The 17,135-nt window shown below is 54.7% G+C and overlaps 1 protein-coding gene and 1 pseudogene across 1 annotated transcript; both read left to right on the top strand.

Annotated features, from left to right (window-relative positions):
* The first annotated feature begins 649 nt into the window (after window positions 1-649).
* Window positions 650-14,707, top strand: Mgst3 (microsomal glutathione S-transferase 3). Its single transcript, XM_015491899.2, has 6 exons — window positions 650-975; window positions 9,705-9,828; window positions 10,723-10,796; window positions 11,510-11,567; window positions 13,391-13,463; window positions 14,464-14,707. The coding sequence occupies exons 2-6, from the start codon at window positions 9,712-9,714 to the stop codon at window positions 14,598-14,600; spliced, it is 459 nt and encodes a 152-aa protein (XP_015347385.1). The 5' UTR covers window positions 650-975; window positions 9,705-9,711; the 3' UTR covers window positions 14,601-14,707.
* LOC125618689 lies at window positions 982-9,698 on the top strand (annotated as a pseudogene).
* Window positions 14,708-17,135: the final 2,428 nt, after the last annotated feature.

Here is a 17,135-nt window from a genome sequence, read left to right as displayed (position 1 = left end):
TGTTTGTGGTCCAACAGGCCTATCTGGGAAAAGGAGGCTGGGATTCTCCTAATTCTCCAACCTGCCTTCCACTGCCCTGCGGTTTTTCTTTTGTGCCACAGTCAGCAGAGGAATAAGATCTCCCTGGATGACGCAGCAGTTTTCCGGTTTGCTTACTTTGTGGGGTGCGAGGGGTTGAACCCAGGAGTGCTAAGCACTGAGTCAAAGTCCCAGGTCTTTTTGTATTTTATTTTGAGACAGGGTCTTGCTAAATTGCTGAGGCTGGTCTCGAACTTGCGATCCTCCTGCCTCGGCCTCCCCAGTCGCTGAGACCACAGGCCTGCGCCACCGCACCCAGCCTCTCCGTTGCGTCCAACATTCAACTAAAGCAAGCCCTCTAACCCTCGCCGGCACCCTGAAACGCAAGCTCTCCCTCGGGGAGGAGAAAGCGCACAAAGCTGGAACCGCGGAGCAGCAGGGCAGGCGCTGGGGCCCTCGAGTCCTCCCGGACGTGCGCGCCGGACTCGGGAGCCATGGGGCGCGCCCAGGGCCTCGGCGGCCACAGCTGCCGCACGCAGCCCCCCACCAGGACGCGCCAGCTCCCGCGCACGCGCACGCGACCTGCGTCCCCCGGGCGTCCCCGCGGGTGGCCGGCGCCGAGCTACGGTGGCCCTGCCGGGCGAAACCACGGACGCGCCACCGCTCTGCACACCGGACCCGCGAAGACGGAGCGCGGAGCAGCGGGCCGCGAAGGCGCCGGGGAACCGAGCGGACGCACGGACTTAGGACGGAGGGGCCGTCCGTGGGCAGCCAGGGGCAGAAGGGAGCCCCGCCGCCGGGTCCAGTTCCCGGGGCGCGACCTCGGAGGGCGTGGTCGCGGGGCGGGGCCTGATCGAGGCTCCGCCCCTCGCCCCGCCCGGCGCAGCCGAGAGCCGGAGCCGCGCCCTTACGCGCTGCGCAGCTCGGGTCTGCACCAGAGCTCCGGAGGTGACCCAGGTGAGTGCCAGCACCTGGGGCTGCGGGAGGGCTGGCCCTCGGGACACTTGGGGGTCTGCACTGGGCGCAGCCTGCGTCCCCGCCGCTGGGGCTGAGCAGGGCTCTCCGCCCGCTTCCTTACCAGATCCGAGCTCCGCATCTCCATGCCTTTTGCTCTCCACCCCCTGATCCCTCCCTGATGGAGTGCTTTGGAGCATCCAAGCGACGCCCGGCCTCTAAGTCAGGGGGAGTCTCAAGGTCAACCCTTCCCCCGTTCCTTCGTTTCCTCGCCGGCTCTCCTCGGCCGTGCAGACTTCTGGAGCCCCCTCCCACCTTGCCAAATGCAGCTCTGGTACCGATGGGCGAGCGCAGCACCGCAGAGGAGCTGGCGCTGAGGCCTGAGCGAAAGCGCTGGTTTCTAAAGGGCCTGCGAGCGCTGCGCCAGCCCGAGGTGTTGCTAGGAGCCTTCGGGGACAGCCCCCAGGGACTTGCATTCCGTCCGTCCGACTCTGGAACATTTGTAGTGGAACCTGTAGGTGGGTCATTTCCTACCACTGCCCCAGAGCAGGAGACCCCTCTAGGTGGGTGGGGGATCTGCATTCCTCTCTCCTTTGAAGTTCAGAAACGTGCCCTGCTTAACTGGTGCCACCACCGGGAGGCCGGGAGCCACAGAGGTGGGGCGTTGGGAGGGACTGGAGACTAGTCCGTGAGTCATTGCCTGAAGTTGTGGCTTCTGCTAATACTTTCCTTGGGAGTCACGAATTTACGAATAGCCTGGGAGACAGTGAGGGTGGGAAGGGAGAAGAAGAAAAGCAGACAGAGGGGCGGAGGGGATGAAGGAGTACTGGGCCCCCGGACTTCAGTCCCCTAGCCCAGGGTGAAGGGCGCTTCTGGCGTGTACGCTGTGGGCCTAGGCGTGGTTTGCAGAATTGCTGCAGATTTGGGGGTGGGAGCTGGAACGAGGTGTCTTGGGAAATCTGCAGGTCACCTGGCGCCTTCTGGAAAGCACCCAAGGTTTTTAGTCAGAGTTACAGGCATGTTTTACTTTAGTGAACTTGGAAATGCAACAACATTATCTCTCTCAGAATTAAGAATGTTTATACTTACAGAAGTTAAATAAGGAATTAAATAGAATCAGCATTCCAGAATCCAAACAAATACTTTCACCCCTGGGAAGAGATTTTGTTAAGCTTCCCTCCTGACACAATGTTACAGAAATAGAAAACTTTGTCAAGTGATTTTTTTTTTTTTTTTTTTTACCAATGTTACTATATATAAAATGACAGTGATACTGTGACCAGCATAGAAACTGCACTCCAGGGGCTTCTGTAGGTTAGGGAACAAAATCAGAGAAAGGCAGCCTTCCCCCATATTTGGGTTTCCTCCCGCTGGCCTGGAGTCCTGGAGAAACCGTCCTGAGAGGGGACCTCTTCACCCGGAGGTTAGCACTCTACCCATTATTCAGAGATGCTGAGAAGCCCCTGGCAATCTGGGTAAGGGGGATGAGATCAGCAGGAAGAGCAATTCACTGCATGCGACACATCTCACTGTACGGAAAGGTCTCAGTCCCTATATTCACACATTCTGACTATTCAGAGCACCATTGCTGGCCACAATTGACCAAGAACCATTTAGAATTTTAAAGCAATATTTGCCTGGAAGAATATGCTGCTACTATTTTTGCAACAGAATTTATTAGTATTATTTATGAGCATACCATCCTCCTGAACAAGAAGCCAACAGTTATCAGGTAGATTATTTCTATGTAAAACAAAATCTCTTGCAGCACTGACTTCCCTGCCTGCCTGGGGGAGGAATGCAGCAATGAGGGGACAGAAGAACTGTGCCACCTCCCAGATGCGATTTTTTTCAGGATCTCATGAGTCTCCCTGTTGTCCTCCGAGCGCCTCCTAGACTTGACCTGTTCGTTGACTGGAGCATGGATTTTAAGATACCTTAGTCCCACTTATTTTTTTTAAGAAGTGACATATTCTTCAGAAATGCAAATGGTTGTGCCCAAGCTTGTTCCTAGTGGAGTCAGGTGTGAGGATGTGGAGGCGGGTCCTTCCCTGGGGGGCTGGTACCCCAGCGGGGATGCGGCATCTGCTAAGAATTAGCTGCAGTCTGCCTGCACTTCTAGTGGGAAAACGCAAGTGTGTCACTGTGACTCATTCAAGACTTCCTCTTGGCTGGAAGTCGCAGCTTAGCTGCCCCCCGGGACTCCTGAGTTGTGACAGTTAAGGGAATCCTGATGTCAAAATGGAGTGCCAGCTTCTGGGCGTTCTGCTTCACCCAGACCTGTGCTTTCCCTCTTCTGATCTCCGCTCCTTTTGTCACGCCGCAGGGCTGACAGACAATAAAATGGAAGTGTCCCTTTCTCAGTCCTTCCCAAGGTTTCTCTTTTTGTTTCCAATGAGAAACATCTCAGGCTTTAATCAGTCATAGGCTTGGAGTTAATTATTAGCTTTCTTCTTATTAATTTATTTTATGCTTAGGAGAGGGTCAGGGGAGGTGGAGATATTTCAAAGAGGTCAGATGTTGTCAGACTTGCTCTTCAACCTCATTGAAAAGCTGTGGAGCATAGACTCTGCAGCCAGGTTGCCAGGGACTGTGAATCCAGGTTTTGCTTGTAATAGCTGTGTGATCTTGAGTTAATTATTTAACCTCTCTGATGCTCAGTTTCTCATCTGCGAAATAGAGGTAGTAATGTGTCACAGAGATGCTGTGAGAGGGATCCTTCCCTCCCGCCGCCCAGCGGAGCATCAGTGGGTTTGACCCATCTGAATAATGTGCTGATTGGTGTCTGTAGTAATGGATTTTCCTCCTATGCTTCCTCCGACCTGTCCCCTCCCTTCTCTCACATGGTCTCCCTCTCTCCGGTATAAAGCCAAGCCCTTTCTGGGTGCACCTGCTGTTGTCCTTACACATGTCCCGACATGTCACTGTCGGTGTCCTTCAGGGCTCTCTTCCCAATCTGATCCTCCCGTGTCGTCGCCTCTGCGCCCACACCTGCCTGGAGTGTCACGATGACCTCAGTCTTGGTGACCGTCACAGCAGATGGGCATTGACGCCCTGCATTCCTAGCGGTGCATGGCACTTGGTAGAGTGAGTACTGGAAACAGTCATTCTGAGAAAATGCTAAAGAAGGTGTTAGGCTGGGACACTGGGGTCAGCATCCACTGGGTAAAGTGTGTCCTGCACCATGTTGATCCAGTCGCCTTCATTTAATAAAATTTGTGACAACGGTGCTTTTTTTTTTTTCTTTTTTGCCTGCATGTCCTGCAGTCTCTCTCCTCTCTCCCCCCTGCCCTCTGAGGTTGCAGCCTTTGACCTTGAGGAGCACCCAGTGGGCTGTCTCTGGGAGCCCATCTCATGGGCGGCTCAGCTAGCCTGGCAGGGCTTCTAGGTTAGGGTCACAGGGCCCTAAGCATGGATACCTGTTGGGGAAACTCCTCACACCTGCAGGGGAAGCCGGGTTTCACTCTGTGTTCCCATAAATCCCATGTTCCTGAACCCCTGAAGAGCAGACCTGCCCGCGGGTCCCAGGGGAGACGCGGCTCCTTTCAGCTTGTGTCCTCACAGCCCAGCTCCAGAGGCCCTCGATGAGGCTGTGCCGGTGCAAGCTTGCCCCACATAACCAGAGCCACTCCCTGGCCCTGAACCGGATTCTATAGCCAGGCTGTGGCTGTGTAACTGAGCACACGGGACGGCAGCGTGTTCACCACCCGAGGGACAGGTCTCCAGCCTCCTGGCTCACAGTCCACGGGAGGTGTTCTGCCCGCCATGCTGATGAGGAACCACAGGGTACGGGGGCGGAGGACCACTGCCTGACCTGCGCCCGCTGTTGGCCTGCCTGCTGGCTAAGTAACGGTGCCTTCTCAGAGGACTGACCGGCCCTCGGAGAACTGCCTTTGGGATACGCGAAGCCACCGCAGGAGAAGAGTTATTTTTTATCACCAGGTTTTTATTCCTTTTCAGTCTAACAGTCATTTGAAGGTTTGACACTGAAACAAACTCCCTCTGTGTCGTGTGGAAGTGAACCAGAGCTGCATTTTGAAGATGTAGGGAGAACCAGAGAAATCCCAGGGACAGACGGCTTCTGGGCCGCTTCCCTCCGACTTCCTGCGTTTCTCTTTGAGCTCCGCCTGGGCTTGGCAGGGTCAGCTGCCCTACCTGGAGGTCACTTGGAGACCTGTTGCTTTGTGGGCTTGAAGTGGACTGGTGGGCCCCCGAGTCCCCTCGGAGTTCCTTGAACCAGCCGGGGTCAGGGACTGGGGGAAGGCCGTCTCTCGTGGTCAGCCAGCCCTTGAGTGGCCGTTCTTACGGGGAACTCACAGGGATGTCGACTCTGCCGTGTAAAATAGGTGCCCTACATGAAAACAGTGGGTCGCAGCACAGGCACCAGAGGAGGACACACTGAAACGTGGGGCAGCAGAGGTGATGTGTCCTCGTCCCCTTCCCACCAGGGACGTTAGGATAAGAGACACCGGCTGAAAACCTGCAGCACAGTTTGAGGAGACAAGATCACAAAGGGAGTAGAAGTCACTGGTGTCCACGCTGGTGTCTGTCTGTGGCCCGAAGGCTCCAGTGATGTTTAGTACGAGGTCTGTGCCGGAACGGGACTTGTGGGGACAGTTGTTGAGGCAAGTCCCTAAATCCACAAAGCCTGCCTTTTCTTCCGGGTGCCCCCCGGGCGGTGCCCCGGGAGTTCCTGCTGGGCAGGCAGAGGGACGCGGGTGAAGTGGAGGGTGCCTGGCCCGGGCAGTGTTCCCACAGGGGAGTTCAGGAAGCCTTGTGGGTTTGCCCTGCTGCGCGCAAAAGAAGCCTGCCCCGGGAGATAGGGCCAGCAGCGGCCCAGGAATTAGGGCCAGGCCGAGCAGAGCTCCGAAGAGGCAGGTCCCCGGGAGAATCAGCGGATTCCCAGAGGAGCAGCCCGGGCCTCATCGAAACCCTGCGCGACCCTCAGTACTGGGTGAGGGTGACTCTGGGGTCACTCCAGCACTGCCTCCCTGCATCCCATCCCTGACGGGCCTTGCCAGGGTGCCTGTGGCTCACGGCCCCCTGTGCTGTGGCCTCACTAGAGCTGCTGCCCTGGGTTCCACCCCACGCAGACCTCCAGGCCCCACCGGGCACCTGTGCCCCACCTGGTTTCCTTCTCCCAACCTGGAATGTTTGGAAGTCATAAACACTTTGACAGATGCTGAAAGTTTTAAAATAGAAGGGCTGCTGTTTTAAGTATTCTGTAGTGATGATCAGTTTCTAAAGTGACCTCTAAGCCTCCGTTAACATCACGGTTGATGGTGGAAAGCGAAAGCTTCTCCCTAAGATGGGATCAGGCAGGGAGGCTGCTCTTGGTCTTGGTCGGCAGCCAGGGCCATCCATCAGGAGGAGGACACTTCTGCTGGTGAAGTGCTCCCTGCTGGAGGGACGCAGCAGACCTGGCCCTGCCGCCGATCCCGTCCCCGACCCCGGGCCAGCGCTGGCCTCCCCTGGGCTGCCACCGTGGTGTGGCCCTCTCCTTTTGCTCTGGGAGTAGCTGCCCAGGAGGAGGTGGCAGGACTGTCCTGGAGCTGAAGCCCACAGAGGGGCCCTCCCCTGCTCCTGGTCGGGGAGGAGCCATCCAGGCTGTGGGCAGGGGCAAGCCCAGCAGCCTGGTCCAGACACCAAGAGCGTGAACACTGGTGTCCCTCTGCGCTCGACGCCGGCTGACTCCCCAGCCATGGGGCTGCCTTCGGCCTCAGTGCCCCGTGTAAGGGGGTGAGGGCAGTAACTGCCACCCAGGGCGTCTGAGGGCGAGGAGCACTAGCAAGTCTGTTGAGTGCCCGGCGCGTGGGGAGCCCTCTACGGACTGTCTCGTACTGAGGCATTGAGCACACATTGTGATGTTCTTTCCCGTTTCGCTATTTCTGCCAGGTGGGAGGAAATTCCACCAGAGGCTCCTTGGTGACCCCATTAAATCCTTACTTAGCCTCCCACTTGACGTCATGGAGAAGTCGAGGCACCCCCAATCCTTGGTTTTGGATGGGGTGGGCCCCCCAGGTCAGCTCAGCATAATGAGCATGGGGGCCCTTAATCTCCTCTTCCTTTGACTGTGGAGAGTCTGGTCTGGTGACGGTGGCCATGACCGTGAGGAGAGGTCCAGGAACCCAGTGGCTGTTACAAGTTAGGCTCCAAAACGAGTCTCAGAAGAAACTGAGCCATCGTGCCGCCTGCACAGCCTTGAGCCCTGCCCGAGCTGAAGGAAGGAACTGGTCTCCAGGGAGCACGGGTGTAGCTACATGCGGCTTGCTCTGCAGAGGGACCTCGGAGCCCATCATCGTGTTCCAGGGACACTACAGGAGAAAGGTGCCCTGGGAGCCTCCAAGAGCTCAGTAGAATGTGATCACCAAGACGAGACTGTGCTTCTGGTTGAATCAGATAAATAGAGTCACCACCTGCAGAATTTGTGTCCAAAATAGTGACAGAAATTTGCCACATTAAATGTGGAGCCTGACCCAAATCATCAGCATCACCTAGGAACTTGTTAGAAATGCACAGTCTTAAGGACACCCCTGGGAGTGGGGTGCATACAAACAAGGCCCAGGTGATTTGATGCCACCGAGGTTTGAAAACCATGGATCTAGAAGATAGAGTAGCAGCACTCTGTCTTTGTGCAAGTTACTCCTAAAAAAAAAGAAAGAAAAGAAATAGGAGCCATTTACCCTGTTCTCTGTGTCGGCGAGTGGCCAGCCACGGGAGAGGTGCCGCAGGCACTGTGCCGCCCTTCAGTTCAGGTGCCTGTGATCTGTAGGAAGCAAAGCTGCAGGTGTCGGAGGCGCAGCCTCTGCACTGTGTCCAGCGCTGGGTAGAGGTCAAGGTCTGACCCTGGTTCCACCTGGAGAACCTTATCTTGTTGCGTCTATAAAAGGGCTGCAGATGGGTGAGAAGAGGTGGTCAGCACGTGGGCACCTCCAGCCAGGCTTCTGGAGGCACACGTCTGTGGGTTCCCCATCTGGAAGCGCCTTGCCCGCAGGGCAACCATGCAAACCTGAAGAAAAAGCAGTCTCTTCCTCATGAGCCATGGCATTTCAGTTATACCGAAACTCCAACCGTCGTCATCAGAGAGCCTGGGTGAGCTCACACAGCCTCAGCAGGTCACCCCGCAACTGCCCCTCACGTTCTTCTTCAGTTTGATAAGGCTATAAATTCAGCATTGGCGCAGAGGGTCAGGAACAGAGTCAATTTCAGGGGCTCTCTACATACAAACAGATTCTGCGATGCTGTGTGGGCTTTTGCATTGAATGACGTTGAATTCAGAGACATGACAGAACTTATTAAAGTGGATAAAGTGAAAATTGTAGCCTGTGATGGTAAAATTACTGGCTCCAATACTACAGACTGAATAGAAAAAAAATTGACTTTTTCAGGCCATCTTCTGTTATTATTCATCACTATTTGAAGAGAAGCAAAGAAGAAACTTTAAAAATTTATTCTAGCATTGCATAAATGACTACACTGTACTATCAGAGAATTCCAGCAAAAAGAAGCTTATAACTGTATTCTCTTACATTACCTTTATTATACAGCATGAAGAAACATACCTTTTCTTTAATGACACATCAAAAATTTATGCCTTCTTAAGAACATTCTTTAATAAACTCATTTTAAAACTCAAAAAAGGGTGGGGGGGCTGCAGATGACACAGAGCAGGAATGTCATCAACACAATGCCATCAGCAAAATGCATGTGTTCCACAGGATGCTCAGGGCAGAAGCTGTGTGTCTGCTGTCCGTCCCTCAAGCCTTCCCTGAAGCTGTCTGCTAGCTCAGGGCCCACACATCCCAGGGTGTGGCTGGGGCTGCCTGGGTGGGCACCCTGCACTGGGCTGCCCTCCCCTTCCTTTGCGTGCTGATACACTCAGGCACTCTGAGGGCTAGGGACCTCCACTCCATGCCCTGGAGCCTGAGAAATCAGGGTGGAGCACGTGGCTGCTGTCCGGATGTGAAGGCCTCCTTCCAGGCCTGGCTCCTGGGCAGGGTCTCTCGCAGCTCCAGTAGAGGAGCCCTGCAGGGAGAGCAGGTCCTGTGCTGCCCCAAGCCCTTCCCCTGTCCCCACCCTGATGGCACAGTCCTCTGCAAACCGTCCATGCTGGCCGTAGCTGGGCTCCCCCTTCCTGCTGATCCCCTGCCTTTCAAGGTGCCTCTTGACTCTGCTGTGCGTATACCACCAGCTCATGCTCCACACATGTACCTTCCTGCCAGGGAGCAGAGTGACTTCTGCCAGGAGTGAGCACCTAGCAGATTGCATTTGCAGTTGTGGACATTCGTTTTTAATTCCTTATGAGTCTCTTGCTGCTGGGTGCAGTGGCACACATGGGAGGATGCAAGTTCAAGGACAGTCTCAGCAAGAAATAAAAAGGGCTGGGGATGGGATGTGGCTCACCCTGGGCTCAGTACCCCCCCCCAAAAAAAAAAAAAAGTCAAAGGATTCAGAACACTTTCTGGGGCTAGTTCTGAAGTGGTGATCTGATGGCAGCCTGGTTCCCAGGAGCTGCCAAGCCCATATTCTAGGCAGCTTCATAGGCTGGGGAGCGCGGCCCTGCTTTCAGAGTCCTGGATGGGGCCGTTCAGCGTCCGACTTCGGCTGCAGCTGTGTCCGGGCATGCGGTGGGTGGTGCTCTGGTGGCCTCTCGAGCGTCTCCTTGGGCCTGTGTGTGCGCGTGGCTGTGAGGCCCATGCTGACGGGGCCTCGTGTGCATACCTCCTCCACAGAGCCACGATGGCCGTCCTGTCCAAGGAGTACGGTTTTGTGCTCCTGACTGGCGCTGCCAGCTTTGTCATGGTGCTTCACCTGGCCGTCAACGTTGGCAAGGCCCGCAAGAAGTACAAGGTGGAGGTGAGTGGCGAGCCGGCGCTGGGGCTCCTCGGGACTCGCCTTCAGGCACGTGGGGGGGGGGGGCAGGGGCGGCTGGGGGCTGTTTCAGGAGACCCAGCTCCTCAGTATCAGGAGAGGCCAGAGCTGCTGGGAGGCAGTGTCCACTAGTACTGTTTGTCTTCTCTGCAGCAGGACCAGGGTGCAGGTGTCGCAGGGTGTGTTTCACTGCAGCCGTGCTGGGCAGTGTGTGTCTCCTAAACAGGGCTCCAGGCAGCACTGCGGGACCATGTCTCAAGGGACTGCCTGTTTCCCAAGGGGGAAGGAGGCCGCTGTGCCCAGGCTCACTGTCAGGCACAGCAGGGGGTGTGTTGAACACCTCCTCTGGTTCTGGCTCATCTACAAGGATAATGTCTGAAGTTGTCCCTGATGAGCAATTAGATGTCTGTCTCTGTTTATAGTTGGACTCCCTAACTGGAGCTTCTTTTAAACTTTCCATATCTAGTTTCTTCCATTTCCTCCAGTGGACATTGCTTAAAACTCACACTCAATCACACCTGTGTCCCCACTGGGGGAAATCTTAAAGATGTGGTGTTTGATGATCTCAGGAGGAGCATCCCCAGGCGTCTGTAATGCACCCGAGACCTACACTGATGCAGACACCCATGCGAAGCACGAGTCTGTTACATGCCGCTCCTGTCCCCTGTCCCTGTGCAAGCATAGCTCTGAGGTGCGCTCCTGGAGGGTTAATAGACACACGGAATGTACTTCCGAGATTGGGACTCTGTTGCTGAGAATAGTTAAATAGAAGTCCAGCGGTCGTCCATCAGTAGGTGACGATTAGGATGCATTGTTTTTAAGTTGATCTGAACTCTCAGAACTTCATCTCCCCGTGGCCATGTGTGCTTTTCTCCGCAGTACCCTGTCATGTACAGCACAGACCCTGAAAACGGGCACCTCTTCAACTGCATCCAGAGAGCCCACCAGAACACGTGAGTGTGGCCCTGCGGGGTGCCGGAGCCCAGGCAGGGTGGGCGTCTGGGCCGGACACCTCACCCTCGGAGCTCTGTATCTGCTGAGCGATAGCCATGACCATGGTCATGGGCACTGCATGCCCGGTACTGTTAAGAAACCGTGGGTGTGAACGGACTGGCCAGGCAGCAGAGTCCAGAGCTCTGCCAACAGCGAGGTTTCCGGAGTCTTTCCAGCAGCAGCTCTGATGCTTACACCCCATCTGCACCCGTCCACACTGAGCTCGGCCCTCCCTGCCCCACCCAGCGGGGAGAGGAGCCCACTCTGACCTGCAGACCTTCCTCAGAGTGTGCTGCAAGTGAAGTCCTTCCGCCCATGTGTTCTGAGTCACCGCTGCTCCTGTCCAGCACGGAAGAGGGTGGGGTCTGTGGCTGGGCTCTCCCTCTTTCAGTGTTCATGTCTGCTCTGAGTTCTGACCTGCAGGCAAGAATGGAAATGTCTCTTGGTTGTGTGTGGCATATTTACACAGGGCAATTTTTTTTTTAAGAGAGAGAGAGAATTTTTTAATATTTATTTTTTAGTTTTTGGTGGACACAACATCTTTATTTTATTTTTTTGTGGTGCTGAGGATCGAACCCAGTGCCCTGCGCATGCCAGGCGAGCGCGCTGCCACTGAGCCACATCCCCAGCCTCACACAGGGCGATTTTTAAAAGTTGTCTCTGTGTCTTCCAGGTTGGAAATGTACCCTCCCTTCCTGTTTTTTCTAGCAGTTGGAGGTGTTTACCACCCGGTAAGTTTCATGGACTTGGGTTTAGTCTCCTTCCCTGGATGAGTCTCAATGCCCAGGCACCATCCACTTAAAAGGAATTCAACTATTTCTAAAAGTTCTTCAAAGTCCATGGCCTTTCCCCCATTTTTATAGATAGGGAAAGACTCTTGGACACTGTTTAACTTTTATGAGCTCAGCCACCAAATAGAAGAATAAGACTTTGAACTCAGGCCTGATTCTAGGAGGTCTGCGAGCATGAACGTTCACTCATGCCCACAGCGAGGTTGCCCCCCACCCAGGGTATGGCGGTGAAGGACACAGAGCCAGTCTCACTGGGGTGTAGACAGCAGCCTAAGTGGATTACCTGGCATGCTAGAAGGTGCTAAAAGGTGGTGGTTAGCGCACAGACCCAAAGCAGGGAGGTAAGAGGGAGCATGGCGGGCTGTCCTGAATGGGCGGTCAGGAAGGAGGGTCTTGCAGAGGTGGCCATGGTGAAGCAGAGCTCACTGAGGGTGCCGGACTCTGTCTTCTCCAGGGTGAGACCAAGGCTAGTCCCAGGCTGAGCCTGCCTGTGCTCTTTGGGGAGCTGCATGAGGCCCCTGGAGCAGGGAGAGGAGCAGGGATTGGCGGCAGAGCCGCGGTGAGAGTGGACACCGCCCTGGAGGCCTCCACGGCAGCCTGGGCCACACCCCTGCCTCCGGAAGTTACGTGAACCCAGTTAGCTGCCATTTGGGCTTTGCCTTCCAGGGTCAGCTTCTCTGAGCTGTGGCCCCACATCCTGGTTCCAAGCCCTCCTAGCCCTCCATCTGTGGACGGCCTGGTTGTCCCCAGGTTGCCAGAGGCCCTGCTGCAGTGCGTCAGCGGGAGGGCCTGTTGTTTCTTATTTTTAAAAGAAACATCAGCTGCTCTTGTATCTCCTAGGGCGGGTGCGTCTTTCTGGTCCCCATTCCTGGGAAGCGGCTGGACTGGCCGTCTGGACAGCCCTGTCTCTCCAGCCTGGTGTCCCCTCGGCCCCATCCCTGTTCCACGGCCCTAAATCCCACTCCTAGTGCTCAGTTCTTAAGGACGCTCCTAGAGCTGCTCCCCGCACAGCGTCGACCTTGTGACGACCCTGTTTGCTATCCTGGAGGTCCCAGTGAGGCCTGGCAGAGGCTGTAGAGCCTGCGGGCACTGACCTGGGAGGCTGGGGCCTTTATCGCAGTGTCCATCCTCCTGCTGGTATTTGACTCTGTCCAAAATCCACTCCAACAATGACCCTGACATCATAGCCTGCCACCACGGACGGTGCTGGCTGCCAGTCGGAAAGGTGCCTGAGCGTCTGCCCACACCCTGGGCCCCCTTCTTCTGTTGGCACCAGATGGAAGGTCCTCCTCGTGCATGTTTTTCTCTCTCCTCAAGGGCCCTGGGGGCAGGGAGGCCTTTCCCTGCAGGGACCCATGTTCAGGTCATAACCCGAACCCTCTCCCCCTCTCCTGGGAGCCCCTCCCCACGTGTGGCTGCTGCTGTTTCCCCATGGCCCCCTTCCTGTGGTGGCGTCGCTGGAGATGACACAGCACGCTGCAGGTGGAGTGCAGGGGACGCTGGGGACCACAGTTTCCTCTCTGGCTCCCCTGGGCCTGCCTGTCCTCCCCTGAGCTGTGGCCCCAGGTTTCCAGGCGGGGACAGTGATTCCTTTGAAGAAGGCTGGTACTCAACTCCAGGCCACCAGCAGGTCACAGAAGAACCACGAGAGTTTGAATTCCACTAACTGAGGTCGCGGGGTGGGGGGATACCTTGGCAACCCATGGAGTCATCACTGGTCCAGGTGTTTCTTGAGCACAAACCCTGACTCTGCTCTCTCTCAGCGGGTAGCTTCTGGCTTGGGCCTGGTCTGGATCATCGGACGAGTTCTCTATGCCTATGGCTACTACACGGGAGGTGAGTGCCTGAGTCCTGTGCTCTTGGGGTTTTCCTCCTAGCAGGGCTTTTTTTTTCCTGTGGGGGGTGGCGGGGTGGGGGAAGCCTGGGTATGGAACCCAGGATAGAGACAAACTCTCTACAGTGCCACACCCCAGCCTTATCGGGACCCAAGAAAAAGGGAAGTAGCTGGGTGATTAAGGTGAAGGCCTCTTCTAATTTTTACCAACCTTTGAATCATTAAGACTTTTTTTTTTTTTTTGAGCTGGGGTCTGTGTTGTCTAGGCTGGTCTCAAGTGACCCTCCTGCCTTAGCCCCCTGAGTATCTGACACTAGAGTGCCCACCACTGTGCCGGCTACAAACATCTGTGTGTGTGTGGTGCTGGGGATGGAACTCAGATCCCAGCACGTGCTAGGCAAGTGCTCTGCTACTAAGCTAACCCAGCCCCTTCGCAGTTTTATTCTGAAAGAGGGCCTAAGTCACTCAGGCCAGGTTTCATCGTGATCCTTCTGCCTCAGACTTCCCAGTACTGGGACTACGGGTGTGCACCACCATGTCTAGTGCTGAACTTACTTTTAATTATTTTCCATATGCCAGTTGCTATTTTGCATGTTAACTTTATAGCAACTCTGTGTTTGACAGATCTCATTCTGCAGAAGAAAAACTGAGGCTTAGAAAGAGTGGGACTGTGAGTCACCCAGCTGCTAAGTACGGACCCGTAGGATCCAACCCCAGCTGGTGACTGCAGAACCTGCCTCTGCTCTCACACTGCAGGAGGCAGGTGGCCCTCCAGGACCGGGAGGATGTGGGCTGCACTTACTCTTTAAGAGGGAGATTCTCCCAGAGCCCTGGAGCACAGCTGCTCCCCCCGCCCCTCCTGAGTCCCCTGGCTCCTCTTGCAGCATCTCATGGACCCCCAGCCTGGGGCTGGCCAACCTCAGGCCAGGCTGCCCAGGGGATCGTCCCAGATGCCGTCACTGAGTGGCCTGTGGACATCCTGGAAACTCTCTTCTTTTTCAGACCCCAGCAAGCGGAATCGCGGTGCAGTGGGCTCCTTCGCGCTCCTTGCCTTGATGGGCACCACCGTGTGCTCTGCGTTCCAGCATCTGGGCTGGGTCAGAACTGGCTTGGGTGGGGGGTCCAAATGCTGCCACTGAAGAGCTACAGGAACCCAAAGACTCATTCGTCTTGAGTGACTTACCTTCACTTCCAGTTACTTTTTTTTTTTTAATATAATAAAAACTTATCTGGCTTGGGCCTCAGACCTCAGCCTCCTGACTTGCCATTTCTTCTTGAGCCTCTCAACAGGATTAGCCAGTGCTTCCTAGATGAGAAGAGCCCCAGGCATTGAGGATCCCCCCTCCCCTGCCAGCAGACTCCTAAGCAGCTTGTAAAGTTGAGAAAAAGTCCGACTGTGGCAATGTGTTCACAGTCACGCACAGCAGTGAGAAAATAACGAAATCTCTCCTAGCTCCATTAGGACACATTATGTCATCACTCTGCGCTCATAATTAAAAGTAAGGTCTTTAGAAACTCTGTTGAAGAGTGCCTCTAGAGCCTGGGGTTGTGTAGAGCACTCGCCTAGCATCTGCGAGGCATTGGGTTCCATCCTCAGCACCACATAAAAATAAAGAAAGATATTAAGCCCAACTACAACTAAAAAATATTTGTAAAAAGTGTGCTTCTATTTGCTCAAGAACAACTGAAGCAATAGACTAGATCTAAGGTGGGACTTAATAGGGAGAATGTCACCTTACGCGCTGGAGTACAGAGACCTGACTGCACAGGTACAGTGGGGAAGACTGCACGGGTGCAGCTGACCTAGAGGACGATGCGAGTGGGCAGAGTGCAACTACTGACCCGAGAACTCACGGGGCCACTGACAGGACACAGCCTCCAGACCCGCTGTCTGGCTCAGGGCCCCAGCAGCCTGCTGGAGTATGGGGGAGGCGGGCAGTTCTTCATTCGCACAGGCCACATTGCGAGTGTTCAGAACCTGTGAGGGCTCAGGGAGAGTGTGGACACAGGCCTGACGCTGGGGTCCAGGAGATATCCAGCCCACCGCCCTACTGCTTACGCTTTGGGGCCGAGTTGGTGACGGATGGAGTGCTGTGGTCAGCCTTGGCCTGGTGACCACGTGGGGCCCTTACCACTCAATTAGGCGTTGGACCCGGTCAGTGTGTGCTCTATTGTTAGTTCCTAAGAAATTTTCACCAGCGAAGAAAAAAATGAGTTTGCCACACTTCAATCTACCCTGTTTTACATTAAACGTTCCTGTATGTGGTGAATGGTAGGTGGGGGTGGGGGTCCTCACTGGAAAAGGTGACGCAGACAAGCCCGAGCCGCTCCTGCCTTGTATGAAGTGCACCTCGGGAGGCTGGAGCACCTGCTGACGCCAGGCCTCGGCCGGGAGGCCAGAGAAGGTGTGTGTTCCCAAAGCACCGAGAAAGAGACAAAAAAGACCCTGCGACCACCTGATCACTCCACCGTTAGCAGCTGAGCTGTTGGCACTGCACATCCGCAAATCAACTTACTTCTACAGGGAAACACATTCTGAGCTGTGTAGATGGAAAAAAACCAACCACAGCAGTCTAGAAAAGCCTGATTAATCCATACTGTGCTTGTAGAACCCACCTAAGGGTGGCTGTGTGCCTGCGGACAAGTTGCTCAACCTCTCTGAGGTTCAGCGTGCCCGGCTCTAAGTTGATATGCTAGTAATACTTAATGTCTACAATTCATTTTTTAATTTTTAAACTGAGAACTGAACCAAGAACATTTTACCACTGAGCTGCATCCCCAGTCCTTTTTGAGACAGGGCCTCGCTAAGTTACTCAGGCAGGCCTTGAACTTGCCATCCTTCTGCTGCAGCTGGGATGGTGGTTGTGTGCACCGCGCCTGGCGCCTGGCTAGGACTAAACTTGAAGCCAGAACAGTAAGGCCTGCGCACTTTGTAGTGGGAGAGGGAGGGTCATGTGACCAGGGCTGGGCTCTAGCCCAGTCAGGCGTGGAAACAGGGGAACCACCTGCCGGCGAACTCAGCAAAAGCCAGCAGCCGCGCCACCCTGGGAGTGCTTTTTTTTTTTTTTCTTTTTTAATTTTTTAAACTTATACATGACAGTGGAATGCATTGCAATTCCTATTACACATATAGAGCACAGTTTTTCGTACCTTTGTATGAAGTATGTTCATGCCGATCCATGTCGTTATACATGTACTTTGGGTTTTTTGTGGTTTTGCATGGCAATTCTCATTACACATATGTACCACGATTTTTCGTATCTTCTTGTATGTGAAGTATGTGGACACTCAATGCGTGTCTTCACACATGTACTTTGGATAAAGGATTGCCAAAGTGCCCACTTCCCTCTCACCTCTAAGGTGCCCTCCTCCTTCATCAGGACGGAGCCATCTCTTGAGCTCAGTCCTCTTGAGCAACACTATGCACTAGGACTTTCCAACATGATGGAAATAATCTGACCTGTGCACTGTCTAATAAGCAGTAGCCACAGGTGGCTACTGAGGGCTTGAAATGTGGCCAGAACTGACAACTTTTTTTTTTTTTTTTGGATACTAGAGATTAAACTCAGAGGCGCTTTACCCGTGAGCTACCTCCCCAGCTCTTTTTATTTTGAGGATCTAAGTTGCCCAGACTGGCCTCAAACTTGCAATCCTCCTGCCTCAGCCTCCCAAGT

Source organism: Marmota marmota, unplaced genomic scaffold, assembly GCF_001458135.2.
Source record: "Marmota marmota marmota unplaced genomic scaffold, marMar, whole genome shotgun sequence".
NCBI lineage: Eukaryota > Metazoa > Chordata > Mammalia > Rodentia > Sciuridae > Marmota > Marmota marmota.
Note: the sequence above shows the minus strand (reverse complement) of the source record. Positions and strands in the feature narration are given on the sequence as shown.